Below are 16549 nucleotides of genomic sequence, written 5' to 3'. Positions count from 1 at the left end.
AGGATTGGAAAATATTGATGGATGGTAACAGGATCAACCTGCTGGTACAGACTCGGACAAAAGAAACCACCCTTTTGGAGATGATCTGATCAATTATCGTGATTGAAGCAACTTTACTGGGATAACGTATGTAACTAAACTCACTTCTCAGGGGAGTAACTACAGGTAATTTCATCAGCTGATCAAGGAATTATCAACACACCTACCAAAAGCTGCAACAGATATATATATTTACTATTAATACTATGAAAGTAAGTAAAGTCTGTCATTAGCCAATACATCTCCGGTTTCAAAGGCATGAAACGACCGAGGATATTTTTTTATCCCCCCTGGATAGGATGCCAGTCCATTGCAGGTTACTTCCCAGCTAATATCGGTACCTATTTATACTCCTGGGTGGAGAGAGGCAAGTGGGGGTGAAGTGGCTTGCCCAAGGACACACATATAACCGGCAACTAGATTCGGACCCCTGACCCTCTGATCATGAGTCACAAACCTTAACCATATTAATGCTTAAAAAAAACTTAAAATCCCATAGACCTTATAAATAGTTAATGCGATGCCCGCTGCCATGTACCAATACATCAGATTCGAGGCAGCCAACCGATCCCATTAGCTCAGTGGTCAAGTGGTAAAACATCTGCACTAGAAAGCAGGAGGTTGTGGGTTCGAGTCCCAACCGAGTGATTTTTTCCAACTTTTACTCAGGAGGTAACACACTGAGTATTCAGTGTTTATACATCAATGAAGGGCAAAACCTGATTTGACATACATTGTATTAATACTATGATCCACTAGTTTATCTGACCAACAAATACTAAAAATGGGCCTGATATGGTTGGTATGAGATCTGAGGAGTGTTGGCTTTGCAATGTTTTATCAACCACCCTTTGCCTCAACCATACCGGTATGTAATCTCTACCTACCTTTTGTGTTAGCAGTAACTCTGTGTTGTGCATTCCTCCGTGTTCTGTTGTTCTGTGGTCTGCTTGGCACTTCGGCTTTTAAACCCAATATTTCACCCTCTGGAAAAAAAAAACCAGACATTGCTGGTCGGCCGACCAGCGTTGGAAAAATACCATTTTTTTTTAAAAATGTCAGCACACCAGGAGCCACGATTTTACAGGATGCTTTAGGCTGTCATTCCCTAAAGTTGAAAAAAATCACTCCGGTCGAACCCATGACCTCCTGCTTTCTAGTGCAGATGTCTTACCACTTGACCACCGAGCTAACGGGATCAGTTGGCTGGTTCGAATCTGATGTACATAGCAGCGGGTACTACATTAACTATTCATAAGATGGTAAGACATCTGCAATAGAAAGCAGGAGGTCGTGGGTTCGAGTCCCACCGGAGTGATTTTTTTCCAACTTTCACTCGGGAGGAAACACACTGAGAATACAGTGTTTATACATCGGTGATGGACAAAACCTAATTTGGTTTTATTAGTCAATTGACTCATGTAATTTCAGCAAGCACACACTGCATATGCCTCCATGTTATTTTGGCAAGATGTGTTGCCAATATACTAGTGTGGAAAGACTGTGGTTTCTAAAATAACTAAGATCAAAGTGCTTTACATTATTATTACCCCTGATCATTGGGCCAATGAAACATTGCAAATACAATCTCAGCTTCCTGTGGAATATGGATTTTTGTTCACGAGGAAGTCATTTTAGTCATGTTCCCTGACAGTATTTTATAAACTATTGAATAGGATGGTGCCAGACTATTTTTGCATTCTAGCCTCACTTTCAATTTTTATTTTAAATGTGGCTTAAAAACATTAGGGTATGTTTAACAACAAATTTAAATTTTCATTAAAGCAGACTGGTATTAATTTGTAATTAATTTTATGTCACTGCTTTAATTTCTCTTTGCAAGTTCCAAATATGAAGATTTTACCTCGCTTTCAATTTAATATAGTCGACTCCTGAATAAAGCCCATACAGCTCGGTGTAGTCATTTCGACGCAAGGTAGCTAAAATCAATCACAATTGCGATCTCTGTTCTCACAGGTACCCATTTACTCCTGGGTGGGGCGAAGCAATGAGTGACAAAGTGTCTTGCCAAAGGGAACATGCACCATAACCCCAGGCTGGACTCGAACCCACAACCTGTAGAATTACCCGCAGACAACGAGTTCAATGCTCCAGACCATGAGGCCAGGGCACTCCACATATTTAGAAATGTTTTGCCAATTCATGCAACAACACAAACACCAGGTAATATAATCTATTTGAAACCCCTGCCCGTTGTCCAAACTGCACACATGTGCATTTATCTTTATTGGTACCTTCAAGGATGTAACTGGGGTCCAAGTTGCTGGAGGGCCCTAAAGGGACCTCAGTTTCTAGTAGGAGGCAGTCTTTGAGCAGAGGGGTCCATGCCCCTCATCCTCCTCCCCTATCATTAGCTATGCCACTGGGCACCTTTGTCAAGTTCATTTAAGATTATAAGGAATCAATGAAGGGAGTTCCTACTTTTCATTGAGGGAGTGAATCTTGGAGCGATCTCTCTCAATCACAGTCTGCATCTCTTCCATCCTGACCCTACGATCCTCCAGCAAGGCTTCCGTCCGCTCTCTAGATAGCTCAGCTTGTTCCTTCATCTGAGATTGTAGAGCTTCAATCTGTAGCAACAGACTCTCTGGCTCTGCCTGCTGCTGGTCTGAATCAGGATGGACAGCTTTGGGCTGGGCGCTGTTGGACTGAAATGAGGATTGGAAAATATTGATGGATGGTAACAGGATCAACCTGCTGGTACAGACTCGGACAAAAGAAACCACCATTTTGGAGATGATCTGATCAATTATCGTGATTGAAGCAACTTTACTGGGATAACGTATGTAACTAATCTTGGAAAGTTCATGGTATGATGAGGCGGCTTTTTTGCCAAACTCACTTCTCAGGGGAGTAACTACAGGTAATTTCATCAGCTGATCAAGGAATTATCAACACACCTACCAAAAGCTGCAACAGATATATATATTTACTATTAATACTATGAAAGTAAGTAAAGTCTGTCATTAGCCAATACATCTCCGGTTTCAAAGGCATGAAACGACCGAGGATATTTTTTTATCCCCCCTGGATAGGATGCCAGTCCATTGCAGGTTACTTCCCAGCTAATATCGGTACCCATTTATACTCCTGGGTGGAGAGAGGCAAGTGGGGGTGAAGTGGCTTGCCCAAGGACACACATATAACCGGCAACTAGATTCGGACCCCTGACCCTCTGATCATGAGTCACAAACCTTAACCATATTAATGCTTAAAAAAAAATTAAATCCCATAGACCTTATAAATAGTTAATGCGATGCCCGCTGCCATGTACCAATACATCAGATTCGAGCCAGCCAACCGATCCCATTAGCTCAGTGGTCAAGTGGTAAAACATCTGCACTAGAAAGCAGGAGGTTGTGGGTTCGAGTCCCAACCGAGTGATTTTTTCCAACTTTTACTCAGGAGGTAACACACTGAGTATTCAGTGTTTATACATCAATGAAGGGCAAAACCTGATTTGACATACATTGTATTAATACTATGATCCACTAGTTTATCTGACCCACAAATACTAAAAATGGGCCTGATATGGTTGGTATGAGATCTGAGGAGTGTTGGCTTTGCAATGTTTTATCAACCACCCTTTGCCTCAACCATACCGGTATGTAATCTCTACCTACCTTTTGTGTTAGCAGTAACTCTGTGTTGTGCATTCCTCCGTGTTCTGTTGTTCTGTGGTCTGCTTGGCACTCTGGCTTTTAAACCCCAATATTTCACCCTCTGGAAAAAAAAACAGACAGGCAAGTAAGAAGAAAACATGAGACGTCTTGGAAATTACAGGTTACACCTTCATATACCTTTGAAATCTGATGGACAGTGTGTGCAGATATATAATTGTTTGCCAGAATAAAATGCAATGTTCAAAGTTGGGTCAAAAGTCTTCTAATGCCCGACTGTAATTCATTGTAATAAACCAGTTCTGTATTTCAATGACCTGAGGTCATTTGGGATAACATTGCTGACACGATGTTAGGCGATGTTACGCGCACGACCACTCTGGTGGTAATTTACACACAAGCGTCGCGCACCCGCATTCATGCGCCTTTGATCGTTCTACTATCCCGAATGACCGGTGACCCATATCGTTGTGCACATAAGCAGTTGAAATACCGAACTGGCTTATCCATGGCATTCCTTGAGTTGTTTGCTTGTTTGGAAAAGGATGAGACATTTAGGACAACTTGAAGAACTGTTGACACTTAAAATACCCAATACAAGGGAACTTGACTAGGTTTACTCTTAATAATGTTTAAATGGGGGCAGTTCCGCAGTGTCAGACGTACATTTTGGGCAATTCAACAGTGTATGTAATTGTAGTTATAATCACGGGGTAGATTTTAATTCTGATAAAACATATCAGTTAGTCACTAGTTACTTTGATGAGTCAAAGAAGAAATTATTCATCCAACTTTGTTGCTGTAGTAGAAATTGGCTCAAAACACCGGACGTACTCAGACAAATCAATTTTTTGTATTGTCATCAATTGATTTTCCATTTACAAGTAACAGCCAAACTGTTGAACTTGTTAGGGAATGTACAACATTTGCTTTTGCTGCAATGTTCAAAATAAGTGCATCTGGGGGATTAGTGTGCTATAAAAAATATTGTTAAAGGGCATGTACAACATTTGCTTTTGCTGCAATAATCAGAAATAAATGGATTTGGAGGATTAGTATGTTTTAGCAAATATTGTTAAAATGACTTGTTTCACGTTTTGGGCTTGTAGATGTTGGAAAAACCAAGAAAACCATTCATGTTCTTGTAGTCTGGTTCACAGACCCCATTTAAGATGAAACGGAGAATTTATAGACTTTGGGGGATTGTAAGATCAGAGAGGCAGTCTAGTAGGCTTGTACCCCTTCAAAGGTGTGTAATCAATTGCACAGAAAACACAGAATAACTAATTATGAAAAATTAGGAGTAGTTTTAAAAAAAAAACAGTTTTCTCCATTGCTGGTCGGCCGACCAGCGTTGGAAAAATACCATTTTTTTTTTTTAAATGTCAGCACACCAGGAGCCACGATTTTACAGGATGCTTTAGGCTGTCATCCCCTAACAATCCACTAAGGTATTTAGTGATACTTTGTTCATATCGTTTTGTAATATTTGCCAATGTTGTATCTTCCCTTTAAACTGACCTATTTCACGTTTTGGGTTCGGAAATGCCAGAAAATCTAAGAAATCCAACCATGTTCTTGTGGTCTGGTGACATGAGACGTAAGATGAGACGTAGCACTTTGTACACTTTGAGGAAGTTAGGTCAGAGAATCAGTCTAGCAGGCTTGTACCCCTACACAGATGCGTAATTGATTGCAAAGAAAATGCGGAATGACTAAATATGAATTTTACAGGATGCTTTAGACTGTCATTCACTGACAGTCCAGTAATATATTTCGTCATAATTTGATCATTTCGTTTTTTGATGTTTGCAATGATGTTGTATCTTCCCTTTTAAATAAACTACATGTCAATAAAATACAGATAATATGCTTCAAATTGATATGTATATTTCTTTTGTGGCATTTTGGCCATTAAGAATTGTTGGCATTCAGGTTTATAATTCTGTAGAATTGCCCATGGATGGGCGAGGGAATTGATTAACAAATTTTGGCCAAGGACATTGACAAATATGAGTCTGCAGCCCCGTTGGTAGAGTTGCCAGTGCGGTGTTACACACTGACCTGCATGTGGATGTCTCTTTTGTGGGTGTTTCTGTGTGACAATTGCCCGCGTTGATGGTTCTTTGTGGAAGTATGTCACTTCAGGACCTGATGGGCTTGATAATGATAACAGATGCTGGATTCTGTCAAGTACAAATCAAATCATTGGAAAAGTTCAAGTTAGTACACCTTTGGTAAATCCAAACTAACAGGGTTTGTTTACTTCCATATCACATTATACGTGTAACTGATTGTACATGTGGGGTATTAAAGCAGCACCAACATTCATACATGTTCATGAATGCATCATCTCTAAACATACTTTTGCACTAGTGTGGAACAAATTGCAATTGCTTAGTCTAGACAAGGGTTGTGCAAAATATACCGAATATCCAAATATTTGATCATCCACCGAATATCCGAATAGCATTTTATCAAATTGAATTGTTTTTTTAATGTGAGCAATGACAAAAAACCGTCCATGATGTGATTTTATGAGTTTAAGTTGAGAGATTTGATTTGTTTAGTCAAACGCCACACTTTACGCAGATGGTTTGAGAGTTTTCATGAGGAATGTAAGCCCTAATGTGGATCTTCAATATCTGCCAAATGCCAGGTTGTCAGCTAGCTCAAAATCTATATCGATACATTCCAAATTATTTCAATGTCATTGGATGATTTTTTTGTTCAAATTCAAGTTCCAATATTCAAAGACTAAATTATTGGAAAAATGCACAACATTAATAGAGACCTGTTTTGTGAAGCACACCTAGAGAGAACTTGAAGCTCTACCCAGCCCTGCAAACAATGACCTGTACTCTGCCCGCAAGGTTGTCAGTCCGTCATTGCCAATCAAAGAATCCTCCCCAACAGTCACCATCCATCTGCACAACATACAGATTACAGGTACAATGTATATATACATGTACATGGATTCAATTCAGCCTCAGGACAGGCAGTAGCACTGCTATTGTGACAAGGTTTTTGCAGTCGCTTTGCCTACCAACCTCTTTGTCGACAACCACTTCAACGATTTGCTACTTCACCGAATAACCACTTCGCCTACTTGCCACTCCGTCGAATTACCACTTCGCTGAATGACCACTTCGCCGAATTGCACGCAAACGCACGTACTAACAAGTTTGTTATGGTGTAAATCAAGGATTTTCTAATGTTTCTCTTCCCTTTCCTTTGTTTATACTCTGAACATTTTTGCATCTGCTCTCATTGGTTTAGTACACGTTTTCTAATCGAACTCGTCTTCCATTTACAATTCATTGATGACGTTGCATGTGTGTGTCCTTGATTTACACCATAAAGAAATGCCTACAGACACGTACATGTATGTATGGAGCCATAAAAATGAGCTACATGAAAAACTTGGGGTTGTTTTACCCCTTCCTATCCAAACCCATATGAGATTCAACTTTTTTCATTCTATAGTCAACTTGAAACAGTACTGAAGGGGATGAAGATTTAAAAAGAAAAAAAAAAAAAGTTTCTGAGAATTAACTGTGTGCGACCAAAAACATGGTCACCGTGTACGGACAGTCAATGATTAATATATTTTATAAATTCCACTTCTTCACTTTCAAAGTGAATTGAGAGGACAATGTCACATAAACCTAGTAAAAGAAGACACAACAAGTATGAAAACCACTTAATATTAAGTACCAGTCAGCTGTTATAATTACCATGAGTTTGTGCATGCGAGCATAATGTGTTAGCAAATACTTTCGGCGAAGTGGTAATTGGGCAAAGCAGTAATTTGGCTAAGTGGTAATTTGGCTGGTTTCGATCCAACTCGGACCCAAACCAAGTCGGACCCAAGCCAACTCGGACCCAGGCCAACTCGGACCCACTACCAACTCGGACCCACGCCAACTCAATCGGACCCACTACCAACTCGGATCCACAACCAACTCGGACCCACTACCAACTCGGACCCATGCATGACCAACTCGGACTCATCTTTTACAATCATTTGACAGCGTTTACAATTATTTGACAATTTCATAAAGTTTGTCCACTTATCATCTGTTAATACAGTGATGTTTTTAAGTATAAACAGTCACCATCCATCTGCACAACATACAGATTACAGGTACATGTACATGGATTCAATTCAGCCTCAGGACAGGCAGTAGCACTGCTATTGTGACAAGGTTTTTGCAGTCGCTTTGCCAACCAACCTCTTTGTCGACAACCACTTCAACGATTTGCTACTTCACCGAATAACCACTTCGCCTACTTGCCACTCCGTCGAATTACCACTTCGCTGAATGACCACTTCGCCGAATTGCACGCAAACGCACGTACTAACAAGTTTGTTATGGTGTAAATCAAGGATTTTCTAATGTTTCTCTTCCCTTTCCTTTGTTTATACTCTGAACATTTTTGCATCTGCTCTCATTGGTTTAGTACACGTTTTCTAATCAAACTCGTCTTCCATTTACAATTCACTGATGATGTTGCATGTGTGTGTCCTTGATTTACACCATAAAGAAATGCCTACAGACACGTACATGTATGTATGGAGCCATAAAAACGAGCTACATGAAAAACTTGGGGTTGTTTTACCCCTTCCTATCCAAACCCATATGAGATTCAACTTTTTTCATTCTATAGTCAACTTGAAACAGTACTGAAGGGGATGAAGATTTAAAAAGAAAAAAAAAAAGTTTCAGAATTAACTGTGTGCGACCAAAAACATGGTCACCGTGTACGGACAGTCAATGATTAATATATTTTATAAATTCCACTTCTGCACTTTCAAAGTGAATTGAGAGGACAATGTCACATAAACCTAGTAATAGAAGACACAACAAGTATGAAAACCACTTAATATTAAGTACCAGTCAGCTGTTATAATTACCATGAGTTTGTGCATGCGAGCATAATGTGTTAGCAAATACTTTCGGCGAAGTGGTAATTGGGCAAAGCAGTAATTTGGCTAAGTGGTAATTTGGCTGGTTTCGATCCAACTCGGACCCAAACCAAGTCGGACCCAAGCCAACTCGGACCCAGGCCAACTCGGACCCACTACCAACTCGGACCCACGCCAACTCAATCGGACCCACTACCAACTCGGATCCACAACCAACTCGGACCCACTACCAACTCAGACCCATGCATGACCAACTCGGACTTTTACAATTATTTGACAATTTCATAAAGTTTGTCCACTTATCATCTGTTAATACAGTGATGCTTTTAAGCATAAATTTTCATTGTAGTTGTCAGGTAAAATATCTGTATTGCAGCAGTTTGTCGTCGTAAAGCGCATTGAAATGCTTTTTTGAAATGCGCTTTAAAAGTGTAATTAATTATTTATTTTTATTATTTGTTTCCATTGAAACATATTGCGCTTTAACCAAAAGTAAAATTTAAAATTAAAGTTTAACCAATTATTCATTTTCATATTTGACATCGTTCACGCCATCTTGCTCAATTTAACAGCAATTCATTTCATTTTTAATTCAAACCACATAAATTCAAAACAGATCTTCATAGAAAAATAAAATTGGAAAGTATGACATTGAAACATAAACACTTTCAAACATGACACGATTAATTCAATAAATATAAGTAAACATTATAAGTCATTCAATAAAATAAATAAAGTATAAAACAAAGTCTATTCTAATTTCTACATGTACATTTGTATATGTATTTAACAAAAAAAAACACATAAACACCATTGCATACACTGCAAGAAAAACGAAGGTTCCATATTGAACAAAAAAGGTTAATCAAAAAAGTAAGTTACACAGATTCGTTAAAAAACCCACAAAACTCAAAGCCAGCATGTGAACTAAAAAAAAGATCAACTTATTAAATACCCTACAATTATGAAATGTCAATCATCAAAAAGGAGTATTGGAGCTCTGGGAAGATTATCCTTCAAGGCCTTACAGGTACATTAGCTGTCTGTATGTTCGACTATGATGTTCCATGGGGGAAAAAAGTTAATCAAAAAAGTATAAAAAGTTAAACAGATTCGTAAAAAAAAAAAAAAATTAAACAAACTAACAATTACATGAAATGAAAGGTCTACATGTATTTCAAATTAATAACTTCCTCACTGAACAACATTTTTGTGACATATTGAAATCCTTCATTGAGTGTGATTTAATTTGGTTTATATTATTTGCAGGGTTGTAGTTGAGACCGCATAGTCCGAGACCGAGACCGAGACCAGCCCCTTCAAGGCGGAGACCAATATGGTCCGAGACCGAGACCGAGACCAAGACCGCTGATAATAAATAACAATAGTCGAAATAAAAAAACAAGACACGTTATTATAGTTGAAACTTGTAACCTTTCTATTCACAAAGATTACAGACCAAAATTTTGACCAGTGGCAGTGTTGACAAATTGATACATGACACGTTACTTGAGCAAAAAGTAGTTATACTTAAGAAATATAATGGGCTGCACCCAATCTTGACAAAAGTAAAAGTTAAAGGTAGATGTTTCATCTGTTATAGGAACTCGGATCCTAAACTCCACAGTCACCCCTTGGTTTCAGCTATGACTTCTAACGGATATTTAAAGATGCAATTTTAATTTTACATTGTGCCTCTTTTTTTCCTTAAATAAATATAGGACTTAACTTCTAACAAGACTTGTGTGCATGTACTTGATTTTAAAAAATGGGAGCTAGAAAATGTTGAATCAATTTTTAAATTTCTGTCATAGAATGTGGACTTGTACATGTAGACCCACAAGTTGTGAGGTGGTAGCCAGTATGTGCCAGATATGGATTTTTAATTTTTTTTCTGAACGGGATTTTAATTTTTGAGGAATAATGGGGTACTTCAAACTGAGCAGCCAGAAAATGGGGTCTCATCATACACTCTCATGGCAACAGTGAGTGGTAACTGGTAAGAGTGTGTGAGTTCAATGCTGGAAAATCAGGTTGAAATATTTACTTTTTCTTCAAAATACTGTCCCAAATTAAAGAGATCATTGTGTGGGGTCGAAAATATATAACTAATTTGAAGCACCTCATTTATTATCAGAATACAAAATGCAAGTGATTACGCCCACAGGGGTGGGCTAAACTACACAATCCCCAAAAATGGTTGACCCTTATTGTATAAATTGTTAGAAGTTTATACTTTGCTTTATGTGCCCGACTCAACAGATAAATGCCGAACTTGTTCCAAATCGTTCAGTGACTGGAACTGCTGCAGCTTTACATGTACTTTGGAGACTTTCCAACGTGCTGTCAAGTCCAAACCGACCGCGATATATAACAAGCTTGATCTACGGGCTAGCAAATGTTTTAACTATTAATTGTACTGAACGAAGTAAACAAAAAGTAATCGATCAAGCTGTAAAAGCTACATATTGCCGGTCTCAACCCGAGACGAGCCAAAATATCGAGACCAAAGGGGACCTAGCCCCATAAATGTGGCCTATTTACTGGACTGCCTCCGTAAACATAGGCCACACATCCACATGTACAAAACTCTTGATTTTCACATTTAGGCTTAGTTTGTAGGTTTTTTTTGCTTTAAAAGCATACTCACCCTCTTTACAGGCTAATCAGAAAGTGCTGCCTTTTTCAGATGTCTAATTTTTGTGAAATTTCATTTTGAAATTTTGATACACAAACGTGTAAAAATGAATCTGGAAATTTCACGAAAAATATACATCTGAAAAAGGCAGCACTTTCTGATTAGCCTATAAAGAGGGTGAGTATGCTTCTAAAGCAAAAAAACCCTACAAACTAAGCCTAAATGTGAAAATCAAAATTTGGCTCCGTCGACACGATTTTTGTACATGTGGATGTGTGGCCTATGTTTACGGAGGCAGTCCAGTAAATAGGCCACATTTATGGGGCTAAAGGGGACCAAGACCGAGACCAAGACCGAGACCACACCTTCTGAGACCGAGACCAAGACCAGCAAAAAGTGGTCTCGAGACCGGTCTCGAGACCTACAACACTGATTATTTGGCACACACCCACAAAAAGCAGATGAAAAAGGAAAACATTGCACATATCCATTTCTTCATGTGAATGAGTAATAAGAGTGCAAAATCAATGTAGTATAATCAAACAACAAAACTAAAAGCCCCATTCTGACCAATATAATTACCGAATATCTTCACTATATAAGCACTATTAAGATGACCTACATGTATAAATATAATCTCTGAAACTAATGATTAAGTCATTGTTGGGTCTGAGTTGGTCGTGCTTGGGTCCGAGTTGGTAGTGGGTCCGAGTTGGTCTTGGGTCCGAGTTGGTAGTGGGTCCGAGTTGGTAGTGGGTCCGAGTTGGCGTGGGTCCGACTTGGCATGGGTCCGACTTGGTTTGGGTCCGAGTTGACCTGATGCCATTTGGCTAAGTGGTTATTCGGCGAAGTGGTAATTCAGCAAAGTGACCAACACCCGTGACAAGCTCAACACACTAATCCAGATCAGCTATTCACTATGATCCATGCAGTGCAGAACATTAGCTGAGAGCCTTAGTCAAGACTTAAAACATCTTCATCAGACAATCCCACGCACCTTTTTCTATCTTCCAGTTCTTGTATCTTCAGGCGGTCATTTTCAGCAAAGAGCCTTAAGACATGATCTCTCTCCTGGAAGAGATAAACCTGCATGTCACTCAGGGCCTTCTGGAGCTCAGCGATTTCTTCCTCACGTTGGCGTAACTCCCATTCAAGCTTATGCTAAACAACAAAGAAAGGGACAAGTATTGTTGTGCTACATGTGACTATGATTTGCAAGTTTATGAGTTGTTCCATTGGAGTAGTGGTAATTTGTACATGTACACACACTGACATAATAATAACCAGAGAAATTTGAAAAAAAAAACAGTATTGTGATTGAAAACATTGGACTATTATTCAAAGTGTTTATTTGAAATCTTATATTTCCCTTTACTTCCTTAATCCAATAACACTTTTACAAAAAGTAACAAATGATGTCACTGTAAAACCTGGTCTTGAAATTGGTTTTAAAAAAACCCATTTTCTAACATCTAAGGGGAAAAGATACTATAAAGACCAGGGACAACATTACCCATGCAACTACATGTACGGGGTCTTGACTGATTGATAGATTGCTGTCGTCTTGGATATGTGTCAGAGCAAAACGGGGAATTTTTGTGGGTCATTTTTGGCAGAGTTGGGACAAACTTGACCTATTTAGTTTGTGTACATGTAGGTTACTCAGTATGTAAAGAATGTAAAGAAGCGGAGGCTGATTCCAGAATAGCCCGACTGCGTCTGGCCGTACAGTACTATCGCAAGCTCTGTAGTACGGCCAGACGCTGAATGCTTCCCAAAAGACTGAATTTTTTTGACCGCTGATGTAGCGATGTTGCTACATCTTTTGATCGAGATTATCTTTTCATCCAGGACAAAAATTTCCACAGTTAAGGTTCTTAGTCGTAGAGCAACTCATACCTTTCCGAAAAAACGTTCTTTGGTCTCAATATTTTCATCCATCTGGCAAAAGACGACTTTCAGTGATCATCTTCCACAAATATCGTCCCGAAATGCTCCCCCATGCGATTTCAAAATGGCGGCCGCGCTGTAACTCATGAATATGCATGAAAAGTCTGTGACGTGTGACCTCGTGTTTTGGACGTGCGTGCGGCGGCGCCGTACGTACATGTACATATGTACATGTACATTACTTGTAGACAACAGCCCAGTACGTGCATGCACACCGCCGCGCGGACGTAAGTGTGCATGCACGTACTGGGCTGTTGTCTACAAGTAATGTACATGTACATATGTACGTACGGCGCCGCCGCACGCACGTCCAAAAACACGAGGTCACACGTCACAGACTTTTCATGCATATTCATGAGTTACAGCGCGGCCGCCATTTTGAAATCGCATGGGGGAGCATTTTCGGGACGATATTTGTGGAAGATGATCACTGAAAGTCGTCTTTTGGCCAGATGGATGAAAATATTGAGACCAAAGAACGTTTTTTCGGAAAGGTATGAGTTGCTCTACGACTAAGAACCTTAACTGTGGAAATTTTTGTCCTGGATGAAAAGATAATCTCGATCAAAAGATGTAGCAACATCGCTACATCAGCGGTCAAAAAAATTCAGTCTTTTGGGAAGCATTCAGCGTCTGGCCGTACTACAGAGCTTGCGATAGTACTGTACGGCCAGACGCAGTCGGGCTAATTCCAGAAGTAATGTCATAGATAGAGGGCAGGCTTTTGATTTTTTAAGGGAAATTTGGGGGTAAAATGATGATGACAGAACGGCGACAACAAGCTTCCCAAAATAAAGATGGCAATCACCACGCAATGTACCGTGCGATCATGTACCATGAGTCTGAGCATGCATTGCGCGCTGAATCGCAAGGCCCAAACAGCACAGTAAATTTTAGTCCAAAATTTGGGACTCTCAATACTGTGTATGAGAGTCCCAAAACTTAAGGTATCCATATCGTGCAAAAGTTTGTGCTGCATAATAAAACCAGTGTGAATCAAATTTGCAAGCTTCTTACTCACTACAGTTTCTTCAATAATCCCCGAAACTTCTGCCTCGCAAAGTTGCTGTTGTGAGCATTGCATCACCAAAAATTCAGCTTTTAATTCTAATTTTGCAGAGAGTTATCGAAATCCTAGCCCGACTGCGTCTGGCCGTACAGTACTATCGCAAGCACTGTAGTACGGCCAGACGCCCAATGCTTCCACAGAGACTGAATTTTTTTGGCCGCTGATGCATTATTTAGTTCATGACCTCGTGCGAGTGTCCGACAAACGTCATAAACTATGATGCATATTCATTACCTTGCCCAAGCGCACTCGCATAATGCATACATTACAGCGCGGCCGCCATTTTGAAATCGCAAGGGGGAGCATTTTCGGGACGATATTTGTGAAAGATGACTGAAAAGTCGGCTTTTGGCCAGATGGATGAAAATATTGAGACAAAAGAACGTTTTTTCGAAAAGGTATGAGTTGCTCTACGACTAAGAACCTTAACTTTGGAAATTTGTGTCCTGGATGAAAAGATAATCTCGATCGAAATCTGTAGCAAAATCGCTACATCAGCGGCCAAAAAAATTCAGCCTCTGTGGAAGCATTGGGCGTCTGGCCGTACTACAGAGCTTGCGATAGTACTGTACGGCAAGACGCAGTCGGGCTATCGAAATCCATACGTGAGACATCACGTTGATGTGTACTGCAATGCATTGTGCAAAAAGACTCCTCAGCTATAACATTATTATCGTGTAGATAAAACAGCGCCCTCTTGTTGATCTGAGTGAATGCAAAATGTTTCATTTTTTAACAGAGGGCGCTATGTTCATTTGGCCATCGAATAAAAAACAAGTTAGCTGCAAGGCTCTACATACACCGGGGGTCAGACAAGACGACCGTTGAGACAACTCGACTCGGGACAAGTCACCCGTTGAGACAACTCGACCGTTGAGACAACTCGACCGTATGTGCGATAAATGGAAAGACAAGTCGACCGTTGAGACAAGTCGCCTCGCATGTTTTTGGGCCTAGTTTAGGGGATAGTACCGGGGATTTTGACGGCGGCTGATCGCCGTTTGGGAGTTATGACACATAATAGAGCAGAGCCGATATAGCGCAGCATGATTGTCCTTGCACATCGTTCGAATTTGCCGGGCCTGTGCGCGCATCTCCGGTCAACCGCGTGGCCGTACCGTGCACGTGCCGTGCACGTTAGCTGTCTCAACGGTCGAGTTGTCCCGAGTCGAGTTGTCTCAACAGCCGACTTGTCCCGAGTCGAGTTGTCTCAACGGTCGACTTGTCTGACATTCCATACACCTACCCAGAATACATTGGGAATCAAACACACATTTCCAGAGCATGGGGATTGACGTTGATGCATGGTTTTTGAACTGCCAAAAACTTGCCTTAAAATTGGATTTAAGGTCTCAAATTTCGCAGGTGACATGCTTGCAACTATATCATTTTAATGTATGTGTTGTGTGGGCATTAATTAGCCTGCCTAATGGTGAGTAAAAAAACGTCAGTAGTAATTTTGCACGTTTTTATGCACTCACGGTCATGACGGTCCCAGTCTGAGTAAATTTGTGAGTAGCCTACCAAAAAGTACCAAATACATTCATTCAAATATGACTGTCTACCCAAAAGTCGGCACAATTGCAGAATACCCCGCCACTCGATCTATCCACCTCGTAGCCGGCTACGAGGTCACGGCTGATTGACCTCAATAAACATTCTCAGCGCTACTTGTATGTACTATGCCGAGTATGCGTCATGCTCCAGGGCGGAGTCCATTGCACTCCCACTTTGTGACCGCGTAGCCACCAACAGGGTAGTTGGTTTGGACTTAAAAATTTTTCAGCAACTCCCATTCCTTTTGTGTTGCTTCGTTCTCAAGCATATTCAAGGGGACTCCCACTCCGTAGCCTCGTAGCCGCCAACAGGGTGGTTGGTTTGGACTTAGAATTTTGTTCAGCAACTCTCATTCATTTTGTGTTGCTTCATTCTCAAATAATGGACCCCCACTCAGGGTAATCCTTACTTTTAGGACACCTCTATTTTTTACGAGTTCTGTTCAAAACTGACTTTTGCAGATGTCTGTCCAGTACCAAAGTGACTTTTGCAGGCTAAAGCAGTCTTTAGAAGTCAAGAAGGTGTCATTGCCAATTGTTCAGATGTGCCAAGAAGTATCAGAATGTCAATTTTGAGTGTCATTTAGTCAACTGTTTTGGTGAGTCTTTCCCTTCCTATATAGGAACGGGGTCCTAAAAATAAGGATTACCCCACTCAGTATCCGCGTAGCTGGCAATGGACTTGAATTGTTTCTTTTGCAGTGATTCCAACCTCGTAGCCAGTGA

General features: G+C 40.3%; 1 protein-coding gene across 1 annotated transcript; it reads right to left on the bottom strand.

Moving 5' to 3' along the window:
* Window positions 1-933: 933 nt before the first annotated feature.
* On the bottom strand, window positions 934-15902 carry LOC119721860 (coiled-coil domain-containing protein 77-like; the record flags this gene model as incomplete). Its single annotated transcript, XM_038191801.1, has 4 exons — window positions 15749-15902; window positions 12246-12409; window positions 5745-5866; window positions 934-1025 (listed from the first exon to the last, which is right to left on the bottom strand). Coding segments are annotated over exons 1-4 (384 nt in total), but the record flags the coding sequence as incomplete, so codon positions are not given.
* Between the last annotated feature and the right edge of the window lie 647 nt (window positions 15903-16549).

This window comes from Patiria miniata, unplaced genomic scaffold (assembly GCF_015706575.1).
Source record: "Patiria miniata isolate m_02_andy unplaced genomic scaffold, ASM1570657v1 HiC_scaffold_14, whole genome shotgun sequence".
Lineage (NCBI taxonomy): Eukaryota > Metazoa > Echinodermata > Asteroidea > Valvatida > Asterinidae > Patiria > Patiria miniata.
Note: the sequence above shows the minus strand (reverse complement) of the source record. Positions and strands in the feature narration are given on the sequence as shown.